Source organism: Crassostrea angulata, chromosome 2 (assembly GCF_025612915.1).
Source record: "Crassostrea angulata isolate pt1a10 chromosome 2, ASM2561291v2, whole genome shotgun sequence".
Classification (NCBI taxonomy): Eukaryota; Metazoa; Mollusca; class Bivalvia; order Ostreida; family Ostreidae; genus Magallana; species Magallana angulata.
This window is the reverse complement of record NC_069112.1, coordinates 21791561-21814850: the sequence shown is the minus strand read 5'-3', so window position 1 is coordinate 21814850 and position 23290 is coordinate 21791561. Positions and strand designations below refer to the sequence as shown.

The window sequence follows — 23290 nt, the reverse complement described above, 5'->3', positions numbered from 1 at the left end:
CGTAAATTATACTACTACATGTAATCCTCTACAAAACTACTGACCGTCTCCCTCCAACTCCCCCCCCCCACCCCCAAAAAAGAAAACAATGCACATGCGCGGATCTAGGGGGTAGGGTTCGGACGGGGAGTCCCGATAAACTTTTTGAAAAACTCAAACTTGTTAATCAAAACTTGTTAATCACATGGTTAAGTTGCCGAAAATAGAGGTAAGCCTTGGACCCCTCTGGCAAACAAAATCACCTCACCTTCAGGAAAAAAAAATCCTTGCGCCGCGCATGATCCCCAGGGATTGGCAACCTGTTGATACCGCCGTCATGCTTCCTGTATTTTGAGACAAAGCAGTCGATCTGATATAAGAACGTTAGATGGTTTTGGCCATTTTTAGACTACTTTTAATCTCTTTTAGAAAGAAAGCTTTGTATTTAATATATGTAACAAATATTCAAACCTTAAATTCAAAATATTATATAGGCATTTGTATTTCCTAAAAGACGTTTATGGCTAAAACATCGTATTTTATTAAAAAATAATTTTGATGGTTGATTTTTCACCTTTCAGCCTGCTTAAAATGATTCCAGTACTGATATATAGCTCATTAATATTGGACTTATACTTAAAAACTAGATATAATATTTTAGCCATAACTATGCCAGTTTGGAAAGAAAAATGCCTAACATTTTGACTTTAAGGTTTGAATATTACTTACACATAAATACAAAGCCCTCTTTCTAAAGGAGATTGAAATAGTCTTAAGGTGGCCACGACCATCTCATTCGCAGCTTCCCGGAAGAGCTCGGTCTTTTTTCCGAACTCTGCCGGAAAGGCCCGAGAAACTGCGATTGCAACCATCCATCCATCTTAAATTGGACTGTCTCAGGTGAATCAACAACTCAAACATAGAACCATTTTAACAAGAGCTGGGACTTTTTGTAGTTGAGTCAAACGGCAATATGACGTAGGCCTGTCTATTTCATTGTAGGCCACACAACCATGTCTCTTTGAAATCAACAGGATTTGTCTGGCTTTTGAGCGAAAACTACACAATAGGTGTATATTTCGCTTGAAACCAGCGTCATTTTAAAGCTGCTTGGTCCGATTTTATATCAAATTTTATGCACGCTTTCAAACGATGGCTTTGCTTAGTATATGTATAATAATAGACATTGCAGTAGTTTTACCCGTCAATTATGCCAAATTTCAATGAAGAAAAATACGTTCACATTTTGCTAACAAAACAAACGACATTAAAAGGTACCGCGTTATTTCGCCTCATGTTAAAATTCACCCCTGACGACAAGACGGGTATAGTTGTATTACGAATTTGACATCGCTTTAAATAAAGGTCGAAATGATCAGACAAATTACAAATAAACACGTGTACCTTTTGTTCGCTAATATTTCCAAACTCTGCTTTTTTTTTACAATCGATGCATAACATGCGAGTTGAATAACCCCAATCATTCGGGGGACGAAACCAAACGGTCTCCTTTTCTAAAAATTTCCGTGATGCACTTTGGTTTGTTTTTTCGTTTGCCCAAAGAGAAATTATTTTCATTTACTTTCAATATTTCTAACTTTGAAAGGAGACTGATTCTGCTGGAGTCCATAACTTTCTAAGATAAATGATTTGTATGAAAAAAATGTTGATACTGTAACTACAAAAAAATCGGACCAAGCAGCATTAACTTGTTTTGACGCAATAAATAGATCGCTACATCCTACTGAAAGTCCAAGAAATTGTTAAAGGGATTCTATGATGAAATATAATGACAGGCTATGAGTGCTTAAAATACAATATTTAACTGATGCATTTCTGTCTGTGTTCGGCAAATATACAATGCTTGGAAAAAGATAATGTCAAAAAATCAGCACTTTTATCCCGTGTGAGATAATGACGCCACCAAGATAAATAGATATTAATACACAAGGGTAGAAGTCTCAGCTCCTGTCCTAGTGGTTGTCTTTAAAGTGTTCCTTGTAAAACAAACAACGGTAAATTCTATAGATCTATCCATAAGGGTGTTATGTGTATCCATTGTGTGAAGAAGATGAATCCGGTTCATTCAACATTTAACGTGCTTTTACAGTTTAAAATTATTTACATAAACGTTTTAATCATACAAATACCTATATTGGTTTATACATGTATACTGTTTTGTGTAATGATTTTTCAGATAATTGCTGATCTATATTTCACCAAAAAAAATTGGCTATTATTATTTATTTTTTCTGACTATCATGTTATAAGCAAAATTAAATGCTATTTGTTTATTTGTTTTGAACAAACTAATCTCAGGTAATTGATAACAAACACATTAACATGTAAAGACAGACTATAGCCTCCGTAGACAATACATATTTTTAGCCTTGTATTGAAACCTGATAAGCTACGGGGGTGTTTAAACTGAGAAATCTTCGAAATTTTTCATACTTTTGAATGAATATTGTTTGGATCCTGGATTATTTATAACAATCGAGTACTTGAGCAAAATTTGAATCGATGAATCCTTGGACAGAGTATAGTGCCATTAAAATCTTTATGAAATTTACTACTGATATCGTTGTTATATTTTTATTTCATATTTATTCATTTTCCGACTTATAGTATCGATATTTGCTTCAAAGAATTAAACTTATTAACATATTATTAATTTAGTATCATATTTTATTGTAATTTCAATTGTTTAAACAGACTGAAGCATTGTGCAATTTAGGGTTCGCACGTATGAAATTGTGTTTAGAAGTTTAATTCTTTGAAGAAAATATCGATACTATAAGTCGGAAAATGAATAAATATGAAATAAAAAGTCGATCTTTTCATTAGGGCTGTAAATTATTTTAAAAATTGAAAAATAAATTATTTTTTTGTCCGGATAGAAATTCATTTTGGAAATTCACGAAGTACAATGTACATATATAAAGACCAACGCATTGGCACCGTATTATTTAGAGGCAAGTGCACTCCCGATATTACTATAAATATAAGATATAATGAATAATCGTAAACTATGGTACAAGTAACTTACCTCAGATAACATTGTTGATTATATTCAGATACCCTATGGGCGTGGTCATAACGACACTCGGGAGCTACGCTCCCTCGTGTCCTTATGACCACGCCCGTCGGGTATCTGCACATAACCAACAATATTATATGGGGTAACTACTACTTAACGCTCTAATAAGCCCACGCCTTAATAGCACTGGCAGAAATAGGTTAGAGACCCAATGAATATCCTTTGATATATGCAAATTTTGTGAAAATAATTAATATCTGTCCCATGATATTTATGCAGCACATTTGGACGATATTTAATAAACAAAATTATGCATATCTGTGAAAGAAGTGCTATTTAGATCGATTAAAGGGAAAATTTCCAAGATAACTTCATTGACTTATTATCATTTTTCACTCTAAAAAATCACAGGATGGAAAACATATTTTTAACGGAGATTTATAATGGAGGATGTTGATATCTTTTCTCCATTCGAAAGTCAATTGGAATATCTCGCGTAATTTTTCAACGTTATCACCCGGGCTTACTGCAATACGTAGACAATACATTTTTTTAGCCTTGTATTGAAACCTGATACGATAACGGGGGTGTTTAAACTGAGAAATCTTTGAAATTTTTCATAATTTTGAATGAACATCGTTTGAACACTGGAGTATTTATAAAATTTAATATTTAGTAATTAAGCAAAATGTGAATCGATGCTATCTTTAGACAGAGTATAGTACCATTGAATTCTTTATGAAATTTACTGCCGATATCGTCTCTTTACTTGGTTCAGTCTTTCTCTAGAACAATCTTACCGACCTAAAAAAAAATAAGTATGTTAATTTTACATTGAGAGTCGCCATTTTTAAACAAAGTACACCACTTCATTTTACGGGGCTGGTGATGGCGGTTAAAAGACTTTCAGATGCAAGTAAAGACATCAGTATTAAGTTTCATGAAGAATTTAATGGTACTAATTGTTTTCACTGAGTTTGTGTATAAATAAGATTAATCAGTCCAAAACTAGCGCAAGAAAAATTATTCAAAGTGCGTTAATTTTTGGAGCAAGTCAACGCACTTTGAAAAAAAATTGTTCAGGGTTTAGTCAAAATGTTTGATACTTTTATATTCAACGAATGATTTTTTTTTACCTTGTGTAGCTTAATTTAAAAAAGAACCCATTGCATTCTCAGCTAACTTGATAAACAGTTTCTATCTGAGAATTTTTTTCTCATAAGACAATATCGACAATTTACACACAAAGAACAATTTGGGAGATTTGAATTATCCAAATATGTCAAAAACTTCATCCTTAGCAACTGTATTTTCCTATTTTGAGTATGCAGATAATTTACTTCTTATCTTGTATATTGAGCTATGCAAGAACGAATATGATTTGTATATATTGATAATGGAGATCAATGTATAACATACTTCAACTGGATTATTGCATGTGATTGTAAACAAACAAAATGTAATAAAAGGATACGTTAGTTATGTTTATCAAAAACAATATGATCTTTTAGAAGATAAGTGCGAGAAAAAAAAAACCCCAACATCCTAATGCTTATTTTAAGTTTATAATACTTTGATGTTTGTTAATGTAATTTCTTTTTATTTTGGAGTGATTTATTTGATTAGAAAATAAAAACAATGTTGAAACTCTGATAAATTCTTTAACATACCAATGGAGATACATGTATTATTCTTTGGCCAGCTCGTTTTTATCAATATCACTCCATGTAATTAGTTTTAAACAGAGTATATTTCTTTTCCGCTCTTTAGTGTTTTAGTTGCTGAATATCATATGTTTTGGAAGAAAAAATGAGGAGTAGGGGTCCTTCTTCCTGTAATCAAGTAAATGATGCACTGGCAATTGACCGGTATCTTTGGTGAACCCCAACCCCACCCCCATCCCCGTTCTGAAATACGGTAAATTATAGATTCACCAGTGTTAACAGATCATCATACTAATAACAAATTAGAAATTCAATTCCAGAATTCCACCGATGATTTGGTCCCAAATTTAACGCACTTTGAAAAAACTTTTTAAAGTGCGTAATTTTTTTAATGTGCGTTGCCACACTGCAGCTATATAGACGCAGATTGCAATTCAACAAGAATAAATTAAAAGTTGGTTTACAAGACCTGTTTAACCCGGCATACAGGGCGATATCCTCCCGAATAAATCATAATAGTGATCTTGATATTTTAATAACATTGGAACAAAATCATAATTAGCAGAAAATCAATATACCTTGGCTCAACAATGCGATGCTGAAAAATGGAGAAAATATAAATAGTAAAACAACCTTCACACACTTTTAATAAAACGATAAAATCTACTTGTTGATAGAAGCAAAAATCAAACGTGTATAGTTGTAACATGGATTTTTTTCTGCTTCCTAAGGTGGAATAACACAAAAAGGTCAACATTCCACAATGATTTAATGAAATACATTTGAACCATATATGATCTTCATCACATTCATGAAAATGAATTATAATCTTGCATGAAGGATTATTACCCCATTTTAAAAGTTTTTTTTTGTTTCAAACTAGTGTTAGGTACATACATGTATCTATATAAACCAATAAATATAAAGCCTGTTAAGTACTAACACAAGTCAACAATTAGTCAGAAGAATACAGTTTTTTATTCTGTATATTCTATACCGTGTGATACCTATAACTAAATGCAAAATTGTTTTCAGATACTCTTGATGCTGTCGTTTGAAAAAAAAAATATACTGTAGACGTGGAAACATTGCGGTGTTTTTAATTTCGCTATGTTCATGGTCAGACAATTTTACCGTGAACATTAAACCACCGTGAATATTTAACTGTATATCATCCGTATTTGCAACCATTACATATGCTATTGCTAGATGCATATATGGCCGAAGTTACCACCTGCTTATCGTAATCATAGAATTTTTTAAATCAGTTAAAATTAGCAAGCACGAGTATTATGTATGGATAATACAGTTAATATTATAATGAAACAGCTACATATAATTATAAGGGAAGATTTGTTTCACCTTTTCTTTTACCCTTCTGCGGCCGTATCGAAGCCAATTTGTTTTGTTTTGTACAGATTACGTTTTCCCCCTAGTTTTTCTGTAAAAAATGTATGCAAAAGACTTATATTTTTTTCTTTACGATTGATCACGATTAAGACTTTATCTTTTTCTTTATTTAAAAGAGAAATTAAGTAAAGCATGATTGCATGTTCATTACTCATCAGAGTTTTTTTAAAATCAGGGTTAACTTTTGTATGATGGAGAAATCGAGTAGCAGTGAAGTAAAACACCGTGAGAGGTACTAACACAGGAAATTTTGAAATTTTAGACACGTGGAATTAAGGACATTTACAGTTATTAACATTATTTTAGCCTATCTGTTGATGTCAATGAAGTTTAAAGTGGCGATTTTGTTTTTCGAAAATGCTCGAAAAAAGAAAAGAAAATGCTTTTTTCAATATTTTATTGTTTCATTTATAATTTTTTTTATCCCTTTCTTAAGCAAGAGGCCCAGGGGCCACATCGCTCACCTGAGCAATAATTGCCTTAATACTGATCAAATTTGCATTACAGTATCAAAATATCTTGACAACTAAATACAGTAGATCTTGCTAAAAAAAATTTGAAAATCTGCCAATTTTTATCCACCTCTTTTTTTTGGTAAACACCAAGCCCCTTTTGTTGTTGTACCTGTAAGAAGATTTTTCTCTATTCCTATATACCCCCCCCCCCCCATTTCGTGGCCCCACTTGTCTCTAGGGAATCATGGTTTCATCAAACTTAAATCTGCATAACCTGTGCTTCCACACTAAGTACTGAGTTTTGGACTAAAACTTTCCAAGAATATTTTTAAAGATTTTCTCTATATATTCCTATGTAAAAATTCAAACCGCCATCACGGCCCCGCCCTACCACAAGGAACTTCGATTTTGCAAACTTGAATTTGCACTACCCGAGGATGCCTCAACACAAGTTTAAGCTTTTCTTGCCAAATAGTCTTTAAAAAGAAGATTTTTAAAGACTTTCTCCATATGTTCATATGTAAAAATTCATCCCCCATCGTTGCCTCTCCCTGCCCCTGGACTATTATTTAAACAAACTTGAATCTATACGACCTGGGGATGCTTCCACTCAAATTTGGGGCTTTCATGGCCTAATAGTTTTGAGAAGAAGATTTTTAAAGATTATCTCTATATATAAAAAGTTATCCCCATTGTGGCCCCGCCCTACCCCCAGGGACCATGATTTGAACAAACTTGAATCTACATTATAGGAGGATAGTTACACGCCAATTTGAGCTTTCTTGGCCAAATAGTTTTTAAAAGAAATTTTTAAAAAAATTTTCTCTATATTTTCCTGTATAAAAATTTATCCCCACATTGAGGCCCCACCCTACCTTCGGGGTCCATGATTTGAACAAACTTGAATATACACTATCTGAGGATGCTTCCACTCAAATTTGAGCTTTCCTGGCCTAATAATTTTTGAGGAGAAGATTATAAAGATATTCTCTATTTATTCCTATGTAAAACTTGATCCCCCATTGTGGCCCCACCCTACCCCCAGGGACTATAATTTGACCAAACTTGAATCTACACTACCTGGGGATGACGCCACACAAGTTTAAGCTTTTCAGGCTGAAAAGTTTTTGAGAAGAAGATTTTTGACAAATACCAACAAATTTTCAATAATTCTCAATTATCTCCCCTTTAAAAAAAGGCGTGGCCCTTCATTTGAACAAATCTGAATTCCCTTTACCCAGTGGTGCTTTGTGCCAAATTTGGTTGAAATCTGCCCAGTGTTTCTTGAGAAGAAGATGAAAATGATAAAAGTTTATAACAGCGACGACAACGACACAATGGACAAATTGTGATCAGAAAAGCTCACTTGAACCTTTGGCTCAGGTGAGCTAAAAAACCCTAATAAGTCTCTTGAATGGAAAATAGAACTCCTTTTTATATGCATCTATAGACTATAACTAAAATTGTTATCACGAACAGTCTATAATATACTGTAAACCAACTTATTCGGCGACAACTTCATATCTTATTTCATGTCGACTAATTTGTGTGATCAGGATGATGTAAATTACATGGAAAACATTTGAGGACTTTTTCCCAGCGCGCGAGAAGAAATTCGTGACTTTGAGGCTCTTTGGAACTTCGCGAAAAGTTCTATATTCTATATATTTCTATTTCCATATATAAAAGTCAGTTTACAGTATTTTATTTCAGCGTGCATCTATGTCGATTTAATCATCATTCTGACTTCCGCTACGTTGCTGAGACTTGTTATGGTCGGGGACCAGGGGTCGGCCCAATATTGCGGGGGCCACGGTCCATTGAGGAAGGCGTTATGGCAGAAGTTGAACCACCATCCTCCATTCCACGCTCCGGCACAGTTACCACTGTTCCACTGATCGTTGTCTCGGTCCACGGTACTGAACGACATACCGGTCAGATTGTAGTCAGAGTCGCCAGCGTTGATCATACTGTCTCCTGAAATGAAAAAAAAATGTACTATTGTATACGGATACTGTAATCTATCATTAATTAAAATTAATCTGCTATTAAATAGAGATAAAATGGGAACGTTTAACTAATTTTTCCACTCAAACTTAAGGTATCTTAATAGTCATGGCCAATTGAGACTATATCGATTTACTGATCTTTGTAAGCCTTCTGTCTTACGGATCCAATTGAGGGTCAGTTCAAACTTAGTGATGACAAGTCCAGTATTTCTTTCTCAAGCGGTTTTATTAAGCGTGATCTTAAGTTACAACAATTAAAAGCAGCCCAAATCAAGAGTCTACTCAACCTCTATAAGCGGAATCTATCTCTCTATATGCGGGATCTATCTATATCTGTTCAACATCATTACACATGGGTATATATAACATTTTACTTATGATGGACAGTTCTGACTAGTTCGGCCCATTTACGACGATCATGAGTGAACATTTAGTGTTCAAAATTAAGATTAATAGTTTATTCCTAAATAAAGTAAAAAAACCGTCAAAACTGCCAATCAAAGAGTCTGGATGCAGGATTTGAGTCTCCGAGTCCTGGGTCTCGGAGTCCCCCACCTAGTATGAGGCATCACTTACTCATAATACGTTCATTCATACATTGCATAAAAGGTTACAAAGGTTAATATATGGAATACACAATACATGACTCAATATAGAGTACCAGAGCTATCGTCGCAGACACAGAATCGCCAAATATGACACTTGTTTTTAAACTCTCAATTTGGATATTATTATGCCCATTTTATTCACTGAGTTTCATAACATCATTTAGGAATACTACGCATTGCTACAAGAGTCACATAGTTCATTCTGATAATTATCATTAACACCATTCAGTGCGCAGTATTTAGGTACACATAAATATCATAGTGACCAATATGTAATACTAGCAATTCAAGGTCATAGCATGGCTATCTGTTTACATACGTCCCCCAAACAAAAGAAATATCCTTGATCTACCCTTGATCAGACGAACTTCCTAGTGACATACCAGTCAGAACATCTATGTTAAGAGATAGTAACAAGTGACATGTTTCCACCTCCGGAACATCATTCATCCACAAAAACAAATCTATAACCAGGATGTATACATGTACATAAAATCATATAGCTTGATTATATCGTATTACAATCATAAAAACAATAATGAATAATGTATGACAATAATGACCAAGATGAAATAACCATAGTTGAATATAATCGTAATTCATCATCAAAGTAATACTAAGTATGGTAAGCTTGATGTCACATATATATACAAAGTCAGTGCATGCTTGTAAGTTCACAAAAATATATCTTCCTTCTTAGGGGCGAGGTTACCGTCATAGGTTCGGAGTCCATCGGTTTCTTCCTGAATTTCTCCAGAGTGAAACACCAAATACAAGATTTATAATAGCACAAGATAACGCACAATTCTACTTTAACACATTTTACACAATTCACACTTTTAATTTTCACTAACTTTCACAATTCCTTTATAAGGAATACAGTCTTTACCAAAAATTTTTTTCAACACCTGCCCTTCGGGCAGGTGTATCAATGAATTGTACCAGCCCGAACAAAAATTTACATGCCCAAGAAAAAACTCACAGAAAAGTTTTATTAAAGTCATTTTATTCTTAAAGTTAATATCTGCATTTATATTCTCTCTAGTTCTCTTTCAACTTCAAGCTCTGTTAGTTCATTATCACGATCACTATCAGAATCTGATTCTGTGTCACTCTCAGTGACAGTCTCTCCTTCGACTTCCATTTCAACCTGTAACAACATAAAGATGTAAGTCAGGTACAAAGTATAAACTGTAAATTTTAATTGTCTCTGTGTACACTACAAGCACAGTAGTCAGTATAGCAATTATGTAACTATACCTCATTTTCCACCTCCGGGATATCAGAGACAGACACTTGTGGTTCCTCCTCCACCCCCTCATTTGAATCCAATACCTCAACATCAATAGGTTCTGCATAATGTGTATTCAAAGAAGCTGCCACAGGAGTTCTTCTTGTATAGTTCAGACGCCTTTGTTGCCCAGTTGGAGTTTTCTAGATAAAATAAGTTCTATAATATTAATAACCAATTCCATTTGATATACATGTATAAGATTAATCAAAAGATCTCAGACTACAGAGTTAGAAAATAAATTTACCATCCAGAGTTTAATTGCTTTGTCAGGATCAAATTCCTGGATTGATTTGGACTGAAGCTGAATGGTCAGCAAGTCATTCAGTGTGGTTGTCTTCATCCTTCCTCTTCGCTTGCCCTTGCAGAGTTTCATTGCTGAAAAGGTACACTCATTGGCAACTGATGTTGGAGGAAAACAAAGAATCAAGTCCAAAAGCCTTAACACGTTCTGAACACCATGATTAGCTAACTGGGTATGAACGGTAGGCCAGGTCAAAGTAATCCTGCTCTGGTACCTTAGGGAAAACAAAAACCTTGTTCAACACTCTATAAACTAAGTTACAAGTTATATTATTTGCTGCATTTCTATGAAAAAGAAGCATAATACATACCTTTCATAAATAATTGCCTTCAATAGGGTCCATTCCTGAAGCATATCCTCCAAATCACAATCAAAAAATTCTTCAAATTTGTTTGCCAGGAACCTAACTTCTTTATTCCCAAATTCTATATAAAAAGTAAATTTATAATTTATTTTAAATATATTATATTGAATAATCAAATGGGTTGCAATTGGGCAATAGGCAAAACCTATGCAAACCCTTTCCAAAGCATAAAGTCAAGCAGCGGTGACACAAAACAATCTATAGAATACAGCATTATCAGTTTACAGAGTGATATATTATAATTGATATTTTTTATATGAGACGGGGGATAATTGGATATTATATAATAATCCTGACTTTGTCATATATAAATAAAATTATAAGTTAATTTGTAGTTATAACATATACATGAACACATTCATACCTACAAGTACATTTATAAACCCACCACCTTATTCATTCAATTTCATACCAACAGACAAACATAAGCATAGAGTTCTCATGATCCAAATTCAGTAACTTAAATAGTATCATTACTGCAATTAAAAAGAGTACTTATATCAATAAATAAAAGGGTCAAAAAGTAAAGTAAATTTATGATATTTATCACATTTCAAATTCATCGTGCATTTAATACTTTCAAAATCTGCTAAAGATATATATATGTTAGTATTTGACAAACTCTGATCAGATGAAATTGATGAATATCATAAACTAAATAAACTGGAACATCAACCAAAACTAAACTGGAATTAATATCTGGAAAAAAGTAAAACAGAAACACAATAATTAAACTATCAAGAGCCAACAGGAAATTAACCAGGTATGCTGTCTGATCCATTCTCTGGCCAATTTAAAAATGATCCAATGAGAGTTGCTTCAACAATATCAGTGTAAGGAAATCTGTTTTCCATTGAATCTACAAGTTTGGCCAACAAATCCTGCACTTTGGCATTTGGTTTTGCTCCATGAAAAACCAAAGGTATTCCCTGATAAGTCTCACTTTCAAGCACCTCATTCACGGACAAAATATCTCTACAAATTATGTGCATTTTGCCATTATAATTCAATGCATTGTCTCAAATTAGTTAACTACATTTTACAAGAGGATTCAAACTTTTAAGTATCGTTTACAAAATACATACACTGATTCCATCTGTTGAAGAACAGCTTTTGTGGCATTCATTCTGTGGAATCCATCTGCTAAACCAAGACCTCGTGTTTGTAAGTATAAGGATAACTTCATCAAGTGGGAAATAACCTCCTAAAATTTTTAGAATAGAATATACACAGTTAAGTGTTAAATTGCATATTCTACAACACTGAAAATTTCAAAAATATTTAGTTTTGTAAAATATACCTTCAATTTCAAAATGTATGTGATAACATGCCCATCACCAATCAGTCTAGCGTATCCTTCCGCTTTCGCATTGTTGTGAGAACTTGTTTCAAGCTGTTGCCTTATTGCCCTGTAACCTGTAATTAAATTTTATGAAAATGAAATTTGTATAACTACATGTAATATTGTATAATGTATCAATAATCATCGAGTTTATCCTTATATGATTTCTTTTTTAATAAATAAAATAATTATCTAAATAGTTATTTTTATTTAGCAAAATAAATTACCCTTGATAAGTACTGTAATTGCTCTGTAAGTGTGAGGCAGCCATCGCGTTCCTCCTACTCTTGTAGGCAACACTTGTTTCATGTTCAGTGAAGTAAAGCTGCGCTTAAGGGCCGCCTTTTGAGTTGGACTTTTTCTGTACAAATAATACAAGCCTAGCAATAAGGTCATACATTTGGCATTTTCCAGTTCTTCCCCCGTGAAATCCGTGACCCCATCACAAGTTAGTGAAAAAAAGGGACTCTCCCTCAACTTATCGCAAACCTCCTTCCTAGTCACAGCTGCAATATTTTTCACCATAATGGCAACAGCTTTGTCGTTTACATTTTGGTCTCCTATGTCAACACCTTTTATTTTGTCTAGCATGCAAATGAAGTTATAGTCCTTAAAGCCCTTGTTGTGCGATAGCATGAGCTGTGCGAAATTTTATAACTAGTTTGTCATATTCAGCTTGCTTCAACATAAGAAGACTTTTGGAAGCTAAACTGTCATCAGGGTGCTTGACCGAGTATTTAATAGCAAAATGCTTGTGCCATTTGCTACTTTCATGATCTTTCACCGCATCCAAACGGAAATGATTTGATCCTGTGGTAAATGAGCCCTGAACGGCCTCCTTTTTACACCACTCGCAGAACATCACATCAGATAAAACATCGTACACTAACCAAGGTCTGTCTACTTGCCATTGGCTTTGAAATTTTCTGCATCGTTTTTTCTCGTACTGTTGTTTTGAATTCACTCCACTGGACTGCTTTTGTGTAGCTTTCTTCGCAGGCTGTGCCGAGTCTCTGTATTTCAGCCCAGGAATCATGGCGAGTTGTTGCCATCGACGTTAAAAAGACGCTTTAATATCTACAAACACAATCGAGTATTGCAAACGTTTGTATGATTCGCATTAAGTGGGTTAAGTTGTACGAAGATTTATTCATATTAGTTAATTTATTGAACGAATCGATGTTTTAAAAATGGCCATCGGGCTTGCGAGTGTGTAACTTTCACATGCCCTCTTTCATTTTTACCAGGCCCCGGGCATCGGACTCCCGGGATTTGTCGCAGACTGGGAATACACAACTTCTTCACGGCTGCAGCTAAATCATTCATCCATCAAGGGCACCCGTGGATAGAGGGTCGGCGCGGATCGATGGCGAGGCGACTTCTCGCGGAGCGTCTCCTGCGTTCCTCTGTTGCGTAGACATCGCGGCCTTCTCTTCCAGGTATTTACGTGCCAGCTCTGGGTCCGGTCTATAGTATTTGGTCCATGGAGATTCTTCATTTTTCTCCTCTCCAAGTAATTGTTGTGCTAGTTTGGTCGATATTGTCCCCGTGTTACTGGTCAATTTGCGAGTTTTGAGTCTTCCGCTCCGTCGGGGTTTCTCTTGGATCCTAGCGTCTTTCAAGATTGGTTCAAGTTCAATAATGCCACTAGAGGTCCCTTTCTCTGGATTCACACAACGAAATACAGTGTCTTTGGAAGAACCTTTCTTATCTCCGTCCCCTTTTTCGACAACCTGACCAGCAACCACGACGACATATACCACCCCACTTTTTAATAGTTTTCCGTTCCTTAATACAAAGTACTATCGTTATTGTTACTGCCAAAGTTAAACACACATAAAACCAGGGGCTTCCCACCCAAGACGAGGATTTCATGGGTTGCAAATTAATTACTGGCAATTCCGCCATAAGTGTATTCATAGAAAAACTTTTAAATTAATATCTTTACATCGTAAGTCATTAAACCATGAAAACCTGACCAACCTTCTTGGCTTCCTTCATATTACGATGTACTAGCAGGAAAGCTTTATGTTGTTCTTGAAGGGCGATCTTGTGTTGATCTTCTCCCGCATATCTCCTTCGAGGTTTCATCAACGTATCAAGAGGTAATACGACATCTCTGTTGTACATAAGGTAATATGGAGAAAATTTTGACGAATCGTTAGGATGGAAACGAATGGCTGCCAACGTCTGATTAAGATGAATATCCCATGTTTGAGCGTTGTCTGTTATTTTCTTTGCCATCACGTCATGAAGAGTTCTATGAAATCTCTCTACTTTACCACTACTTTGAGGATTGTAATAAGATGTTTTGATATGGTTGATGTTCAATTCTTTCAAGGTTTCTTCCACTTTCTTGTTCACATTTTCTGTTCCGTTGCATGTGAGGATTTGAAGAGGACAGTCATATCTTGGATATATTTCTTCTAAGATAAGATGTATTATGTTGTCAGCTGACTTATCAGGAACGGGAAAAGCTTCTGGCCAACCAGAGTAAATGTCAATAAAAGAAACTATGTACTTGTTTCCCGACAAGGATGTTGGATATGGTCCGGATAGATCAAGCCCTACTTTAGCCATAGGAAAAGGTGCTATATCTGTCTCTTGAAGACGAGGTTGTTTTTTCTTATTGCTCCTCGTTTGGCATACTACACATCCTTCTATATAAGAGTATAACCTTTTGTACAAATTTGGTATGTAGTACTTTTGTCTGATTACGTCATATGTTTTGTCCACTCCCATATGTCCAAGTCCGTCATGATACTGCTGCACTACTAAAAGTTCTAACTCACGTGGCACATACAGGCGAAGTCTTGGGCCTTCTGAGTCTCCATCTGAAAGATAGTACATTAAACCATCAATTTCCAGAAACTTCTTTTCTTCGGTTGCCGTTGCTGTCCCTTTATTTAACCGATTCTTCAGTTTCTTGATCTGCTCATCGTGTTGTTGACTTTCTTTGATGTTGATTTCTTCTGGTAGATCAATAAAGGGTTTGACCAATTCGTCGTGTTGATTAACTTCACATCTGGCCAATCTCTTAGGCGAAGAAAAGAAATTGTCCTTAACATCTAATTCATCATGCTCCGATTGTTCTTCCTCTTCACACTCGAGGTTAACTGTCGGTAATCTGGATAAGAGATCTGCACACTGCCACAGCAGTTAAATCTTCCTTCTATGTACTCTACCTTACAGTTATATCCTGCAATACTTAATGCCCATAGTTGAATTTTCTTATTTTGCATTGGAGATTCTAAGATATGCTTGAGCGGCTTATGGTCTGTTCTTATAGTAAACTGAGCACCGTGTAAATATTGGTCTAACTTCTGAAGGGCGTAATGGATTGCAAATGCCTCCTTTTCTATGGTTGACCACTTTTCTTGAGTTTTACTCAGCTTGTGGGATAAGTAATATATTGGCTTATCTTCTCCCTCCTCTGTCTTTTGAGTAAGGCACGCTCCAATACAATTGTGGCTGGCATCGGTGTACCGGATGAACGGCTTATTAGTATCTGAATATGCTAGTAAAGGTACTACCGTTAAACTTTCTTTAATAAAGTCAAACGCTTTTTGGCAACATGGTGCCCATTTAAACCTTGCATATTTTCTGGTTAAGTCAATCAATGGTTCTGCAAATTTAGAGAAGTTCGGTATAATTCTTCTGTAATAACTACACATACCTATAAAGCCACGAACTTCTCGGACTGTAGTGGGCGCTGGTAACTTTCTTATGGCTTCGACTTTCTCTGGGTCAGGTGTAACGCCATGTTCATCAATTGACACTCTGCAATCTTAGAGAAGTTCGGTATAATTCTCCTGTAATAACTACACATACCTATAAAGCCACGAACTTCTCGGACTGTAGTGGGCGCTGGTAACTTTCTTATAGCTTCGACTTTCTCTGGGTCAGGTGTAACGCCATGTTCATCAATGATGAAACCAAGATATTCAGTCTGTTCCTTGAAGAAACTACATATCTTTAGCTTCATTTTAAGTCCATGCTTTCTTAGGCGGTTGAAAACGTCTTGAATATGACGAAGATGATCTTCCGGTGTCTCTGAGAATATAAGAATGTCATCCAGGTATGCGATAGCAAACTCTTCTTGTCCTTGAAGAACTATGTTCATCAGCTCTTGAAAAACTGCTGGTGCATTACTCAACCCAAATGGCATACGGTTGAATTGAAATAGTCCTTTCTTACCTAGTAAACATAGGATGTCATCAATCAACGGTAGCGGGAATGATACTGGTTTCACTATCTTATTCAAGCTTCTAAAGTCAACGCACATCCGGTCTGATCCGTCCTTTTTCTTCACCACTACTATGGGAATTGACCAAGGCGATTGTGATCTCTCAATAATCTTTGCGTCCATCATTTCCAGTATGGCCTTGTCAATTATCTGTCTTTTATTTAAGGGTACACGGTAGGGTCTGTTCTTTATTGGGTGGTGATCTCCAGTTTCTATCTTCATTTTAACAGTATTAGTCACTCCAAGATCACTGTCTTTCTTTGCAAATAAATCATTGTTTTTGCTCACAAGTCTTTTGATTGAGTGTTCAAATCTTTTAGGTACATCAATTTCTTCTTTTGTGTCTTGAGTAGTCTGTTTTTCTGAGATTTCCTTCTGTTTTAATGCGGTCATTCGTCCTTCTATGTAGCCTCTTGGAATTTTATAATTTTTGTTAGTTTGGTTAACGAAGATCATTGGAACTTTCTTATCTTTCCGAACTATACAAACGGCGTCTTTTAAATATAGTCCTGGGTCTTCCATAATGCAGTTATTGTCTATGCTGTTCACTTCAACCAAGTCACTTTTTTCCAGAGGAAAATTATTATTTATTTTTCCATAGAATACAGTCACCGTGTTTGGTCTCATAATAAGTTTCTTAGGAGTTCTTACAATAGTTGAGATGTGTAAATCTTTAAGTTCCGCGTATACTTTGCCATCAATACGCATGAGTCCAAGATCAAAGTATAAACGGACATTGTTTTTCTTGAGCCAATCACGATCGAGAATCATGTTTCGGTTGTGTCCCTTTGTCACATAAAGTTTGTGGTCTAAAGTTAATCCTGAAATCTTAAAGGAAATATTTACATACCCTATCGCAATTAAAGAATTGCCATTTGCTGCTTGTAAAGAGGGGATATCATTATTAAACAACTTGGGGCGGGGAAATAGATTTTCATACATTTTCTTACTAATTAGAGATACGGCTGCACCTGTATCTACCAAAGCTCTAAATTTATTTTTTCCTACTTTTAATAAACAGCGACTGGGGTTGTTAGTAAAATAAATTTCATATGTAGGTCTTTGCTTAAAGTTCTTTCTTCGGGCTTCAACGAAGGAAGAACGTCTTAGTTTTCCTGTTTTTGCTTGTCAAAATAAGAGCAAGGTTTGAAATTTTGAGATGATCCCCTATTTACTTGGTCGCTAGATTCATATGTTCGGCCCTGACGATTTGATGGTCTGCCCCGATTTTGCTGCGCTTTTTGATACATATGCGAGCTCCAACAATCTGCACGCACATGGCCTACTTTACCACAATTCCAACATTCCACAGGCGAACGGGGTTTCTGCTCTATATTATGGACGGGTTTGTTTTGACTGGGTCGTTTATTTATTTGAGGACGGGACTTGACTTAAGGTTTATTTTGAGTACAAAATCGAGCCCTATGACCCTTCCGTTTGCATTTAAAACACCTACTATTACGCGCATGGTCAATTTCCATAGGTTTTACATGCCTTGTTTCTACTGAGGTAAGATTATCTGCTCTATCCTTTAATAAGGGAAGAGTAGTATCAAAATTTGAAGGAGTTCGTCTGTTGTCATTACTTTGTACAATTTCTGTCATATTTGACCCTCTTATCGCTAGCCTCTGTCTCAGATTTTGTTCTCGCATTGCTATTTGAATTGCGGATTCTAAGTCTTTCGGGTTTTCTCGCCAAATTTTCATTCTGAGGTAGTCGAATGTCAACCCGTCACAAAGTATATCTACTAACTGTTGTTGTATCAAAGGATCTTTTAGTCTCTCATTACTGTAGGCGTCTTCCGCGATTTGCAATAGTCTCTCGGCGAACAACTGTTCACTTTCATTTGAATTTTGTCGAGTCCTACGCATTACTGCTAACGCGTGTTGGGGATCTGTTATTTCTGCAAATCTTTTATAAGGGATTCCTTAAGATCGTTCCAAGATGGGATTTCTTCAGACGCATCCTTATCATATAGATACCTTTTAATATAATCCCCAACTGAACCCTTACTCGTTATGTATGCAAGCATTGGGATCTAATGACCTTGTTTCCCAGACATAACACTGTACTTTTCAACTTCCTTTATCCACTGTTTAAATTTTTGAGCATCTCCCTCAAAAGGAGTTATCACAGAAGATAGGGGCACTGAGAGTGCGGCTGTTATAGCTTTAACTTGACCAATGAAAAAATCTTTATCATCATCCTGATTTGGGACTCGGTGTCGAGGTTCACGAGTTTCATACGGCGTAGCATCATGATATGTTTCAAAAGTATTTTGTTTAATCTGTTCTTTTTCTGAAGATATTTGACCTGTTTCTTGCCCTTTATGTTCTTTGTTGTGACCCAACCCCGCGAATTGTTTTTCTAATTGCTCCAATTGATTTCTAAGTTCTTTTTCATAAAACCCATCACCTGTCGCCATATTGGTTGCTTAGACAAAGTTGTTTACTTCGAGATAGCTTTAGGAGACATATGGAAATGGTTCTTACCTTATTCTGTTTAGAACTTCGCTCAATCCTGGTCACGGCACCAAGAAAGTTCATGTAAGCCTTATGTCTTACGGATCCAATTGAGGGTCAGTTCAAACTTAGTGATGACAAGTCCAGTATTTCTTTCTCAAGCGGTTTTATTAAGCGTGATCGTATAGTTACAACAATTAAAAGCAGCCCAAATCAAGAGTCTACTCAACCTCTATAAGCGGAATCTATCTCTCTATATGCGGGATCTATCTATATCTGTTCAACATCATTTCACATGGGTATATATAACATTTTACTTATGATGGACAGTTCTGACTAGTTCGGCCCATTTACGACGATCATGAGTGAACATTTAGTGTTCAAAATTAAGATTAATAGTTTATTCCTAAATAAAGTAACAAAACCGTCAAAACTGCCAATCAAAGAGTCTGGATGCAGGATTTGAGTCTCCGAGTCCTGGGTCTCGGAGTCCCCCACCTAGTATGAGGCATCACTTACTCATAATTACGTTCATTCATACATTGCATAAAAGGTTACAAAGGTTAATATATGGAATACACAATACATAACTCAATATAGAGTACCAGAGCTATCGTTGCAGACACAGAATCGCCAAATATGACACTTGTTTTTAAACTCTCAATTTGGATATTATTATGCCCATTTTATTCACTTAGTTTCATAACATCATTTAGGAATACTACGCATTGCCACAAGAGTCACAGAGTTCATTCTGATAATTATTATTAACACCATTCAGTGCGCAGTATTTAGGTACACATAAATATCATAGTGACCATTATGTAATACTAGCAATTCAAGGTCATAGCATGGCTATCTGTTTACATCTTCTTTGAAAGGGGAGCCTAGGATAAAGAAGTAATAGGAAATTCATATTCTAAAAGTAAAAACAAAACTATGCTTTTACTATACTTTTTAGCAGTGACGAAAGAAATCCTTTTTTGAAATTTTGAAGTAAATCCTATTAAATTCTGCCCAGAGTTTTTGCTTCCACCACTCTTTGTTTGATATTTCGATAATCATAAATACCTTTGTGCTCAAATTACATTCATCCACTAATTTGAAAAATGTCCAGATTATCTGTTTTGAAACGCCCCCCTCTACCGCTTAAGGGTTCAATACACATCCAACAATAAAAAGTCTACTGGGATTTTGCATTGCATCAGCCATTAATAAGCCCGAATGATAACGTTGAAAAATTGTGCAAGGTATCCCGAGTACTTCCGAACGGAGAAAAAGATGTAAACAATCTCCTTAAGAAATTTATTTTCGTTCCTGTGAAAAATGATAATTGTTCAATGAAGTTGGACGTATTACCTTTTATCGATTTCAGCTGTATTTCTTTCACAGGTATGTGTATTTTTATTTAAAATCACCAAAAGGGGATGGAAACAATAACTAAGGACAGACTATAGTCATTTATTGGCAATCCAGCTACTTTAACGGGATAACTTTTCACAATTATAAAATTCGTTTAACGATTATGAACAAATTTCATGAAATAAATAGAAATATTTACAATGACGCGCATTTCACTATTTCATTGCAGACAATTAAGAAATTAAAATAAGTAACTGCAGATCTGTAGCTTGCGTTCTGGAAAAAATGATGGGCGAGCTGGCAACCACAGTTCCGTACGTGTTAAACAGGTTGAACGAAGTTACACGGGAACTATAATTACTCTTTTCAGTATTAAAAATATTCCCGAAAATGCAGAATTTTGACACCTTCTTTCATTCTCATCTTGTTTTCTTTAAACAGAAGAATATCTGCGAGAATAGTTTTGCGTTTTATAAAAAATAAGGCCTTATTACAATATACCAGCTTCAACCTTTGAGATGCATATATCTGTTTTAGTGAAATCTAGTAACATACAAAATCTATTCAGCAAATTTCTTATGGTAGCCTCCATTGATAATAATGTGATAATTTTGTAAATACATGTATATTAAGTCGTACATAGAAGTATTTGGTCAAAATTTCATTCCTTTTTTTTTAATTGTAAAATAATACAATGATTTCTTTTGATCATTGTTTGATTTGCACTGAAGAGTTTTTCCTTTAAAGAAACTTTTTTTTATCAAATGATAGTTAACGATGTGTGTTAAAATCAATCTTGTACAAGCTTCCGTATGGTTTTCATGGTCCTCCCGAAATCAAAATATTGAAGTAAAAAAAAAAATAATTTTTGCACTTAAAATGATTTATCTTGCATAGTCAAGTGGTATCAACTCATTGAACACAAGCTCTGAAATGTATGGTTTTTAGGAAGAAAAAACACACAATGTGAATTGATGAAAAAAGAATATTGAATGTAAACAGAAAATCAATGTACACGACAACAAGCTTTTTGAGAAATCTAATGTTCTCTTGTACGAACGAAAAATTAAATTTTATGATTTGAATTTGATGCGAAATAAGTAGTTTTAATTGGCATTTTTGACTACGTACCTAGATTTCCGGCGGTCGCTCCCGCCAGGTGGAGCTGGTAGTTTGTAGATTCGTCACCGACAGAAAAATCGGCGTATTTCTGGTGAAATATGCTTCCATTATTCAATTTAAAAATCACATACATGGAATACGGCTGTCGATTCGTTAGATGATGAATAACGTCGTTTCCTTTTTGAAAAATGAAAACAAGGTATTTTCATTTCCGACATAGTCATTATGAAATAAAATAATTAATCTACTGTTTTGTTCTGAAAGTTGTTTGTTTACAATATGTTTTTTTTATCATAAAAAATATCAAATTCAGTGAATCATACATTTTTAAATCTAAAAATAGAAATGATGTGTGACGAAGTTGCTTATCTATGTCATTTACATAATTGTTTTTATCTATTTAGAGTGGAAAGCGCAGTTCACTTCATTAAAATAGTACAAACTACTTTGAATTGTCTCATCTTGATCAATCATTTGATGTGGCGCTATCTATTTACAATTTTTTGAAAGGAGTGGCGCCAGCTACATGTATTTACAATTACGTGTATCTTAAACCAATCCAGTATCGTATACTGACGGTGGGGGTCTTTCCAACTGTCTCAATGATTATGTCATGCAGTATGACATTTTCGTGAATAAAATCTTTTCAATTGACGAACGCAGTGACTCAGTCTTTTTTTTAGTGTTTATATTTTTCTGATGGGAATGAGGATTATTGGATGTTTACGGAGAAAGTATAAGTCTGCTGTGTTTGACCAAAGTAAGGATGCCGTAGTGTTTGCGAAACTGCGCGGGAATTTCCGAACAAATCCGCATGTGTAATAAAAAAATTTAACTTTTCGACAGATCAACCTGAGGTCCAAGCAAAAAATATATTGCTGTATTGTTTTATTTATTGAGAGGAAAAAGATGATAATGTCACTGACCAATCCAGTAAGCGTTCTGAGGAACTCCAAAGCCGTTCTTATATTCCGTCCAAGTTTTGTCAAAGTTCATGGTACCACTCAGGCGTCGCTGAATGGACTTTAGGAAATAAAACTGAATATCAATTGTTTAGTTCAAAGTTAGAAAGTACACCTACAACGCATTCGGTTGAACTTCAAGGTTACTTTTAAAAATCATATTTAGTAGGTTTATTTGTTATAGTATATTATTTATATATAGTAGTATGTTATTTGGTATAGTTAAGATGAAACGGAGAGAGTAAACAAAGTCTAATTTACCAATGCTTACATGTATTACATTAATGAAAAGGCCTTCTATGTTATAATTATGCTCTAAAACAATTAACTTGAAAGAATGTTTTTAGAAGTTTTCCCATTTAATTATTCTTTTGATTTATTCCAAATGTAATTTAACGACAATACACAATATTTTTTTTTGTAATTGGTTATCCTTTCTTCATTGAATTCAAAACGTTTGTAAAATAACTCCTTTAGCTTTGCAATCAGCAATTTAAACAAAAATGTTATCGGCTTTCCTTTAAAGGTATCAGCGAGCGATTGAAGATTAAAGAATAATAAAGACAAATGATACAAAAGAGCCAAACATTTAAACTTAAAACCAATGCATTGACAAACACAACAAATGAAAGAAAGAAAGAGACAGAAATAAAGCAAGAAAAAGAAACAC

General features: G+C 34.9%; 1 protein-coding gene and 1 pseudogene across 1 annotated transcript; both read right to left on the bottom strand.

Annotated features, from left to right (window-relative positions):
* Positions 1 to 8268: 8268 nt before the first annotated feature.
* LOC128174025 (uncharacterized) overlaps positions 8269 to 23290 on the bottom strand; it is a 62996-nt pseudogene continuing 47974 nt past the window's right edge.
* Positions 10053 to 12328, bottom strand: LOC128170466 (uncharacterized). Its single transcript, XM_052836239.1, has 5 exons — positions 12210 to 12328; positions 11071 to 11185; positions 10704 to 10974; positions 10426 to 10599; positions 10053 to 10315 (listed from the first exon to the last, which is right to left on the bottom strand). The coding sequence occupies exons 2-5, from the start codon at positions 11112 to 11114 to the stop codon at positions 10196 to 10198; spliced, it is 609 nt and encodes a 202-aa protein (XP_052692199.1). The 5' UTR covers positions 11115 to 11185; positions 12210 to 12328; the 3' UTR covers positions 10053 to 10195.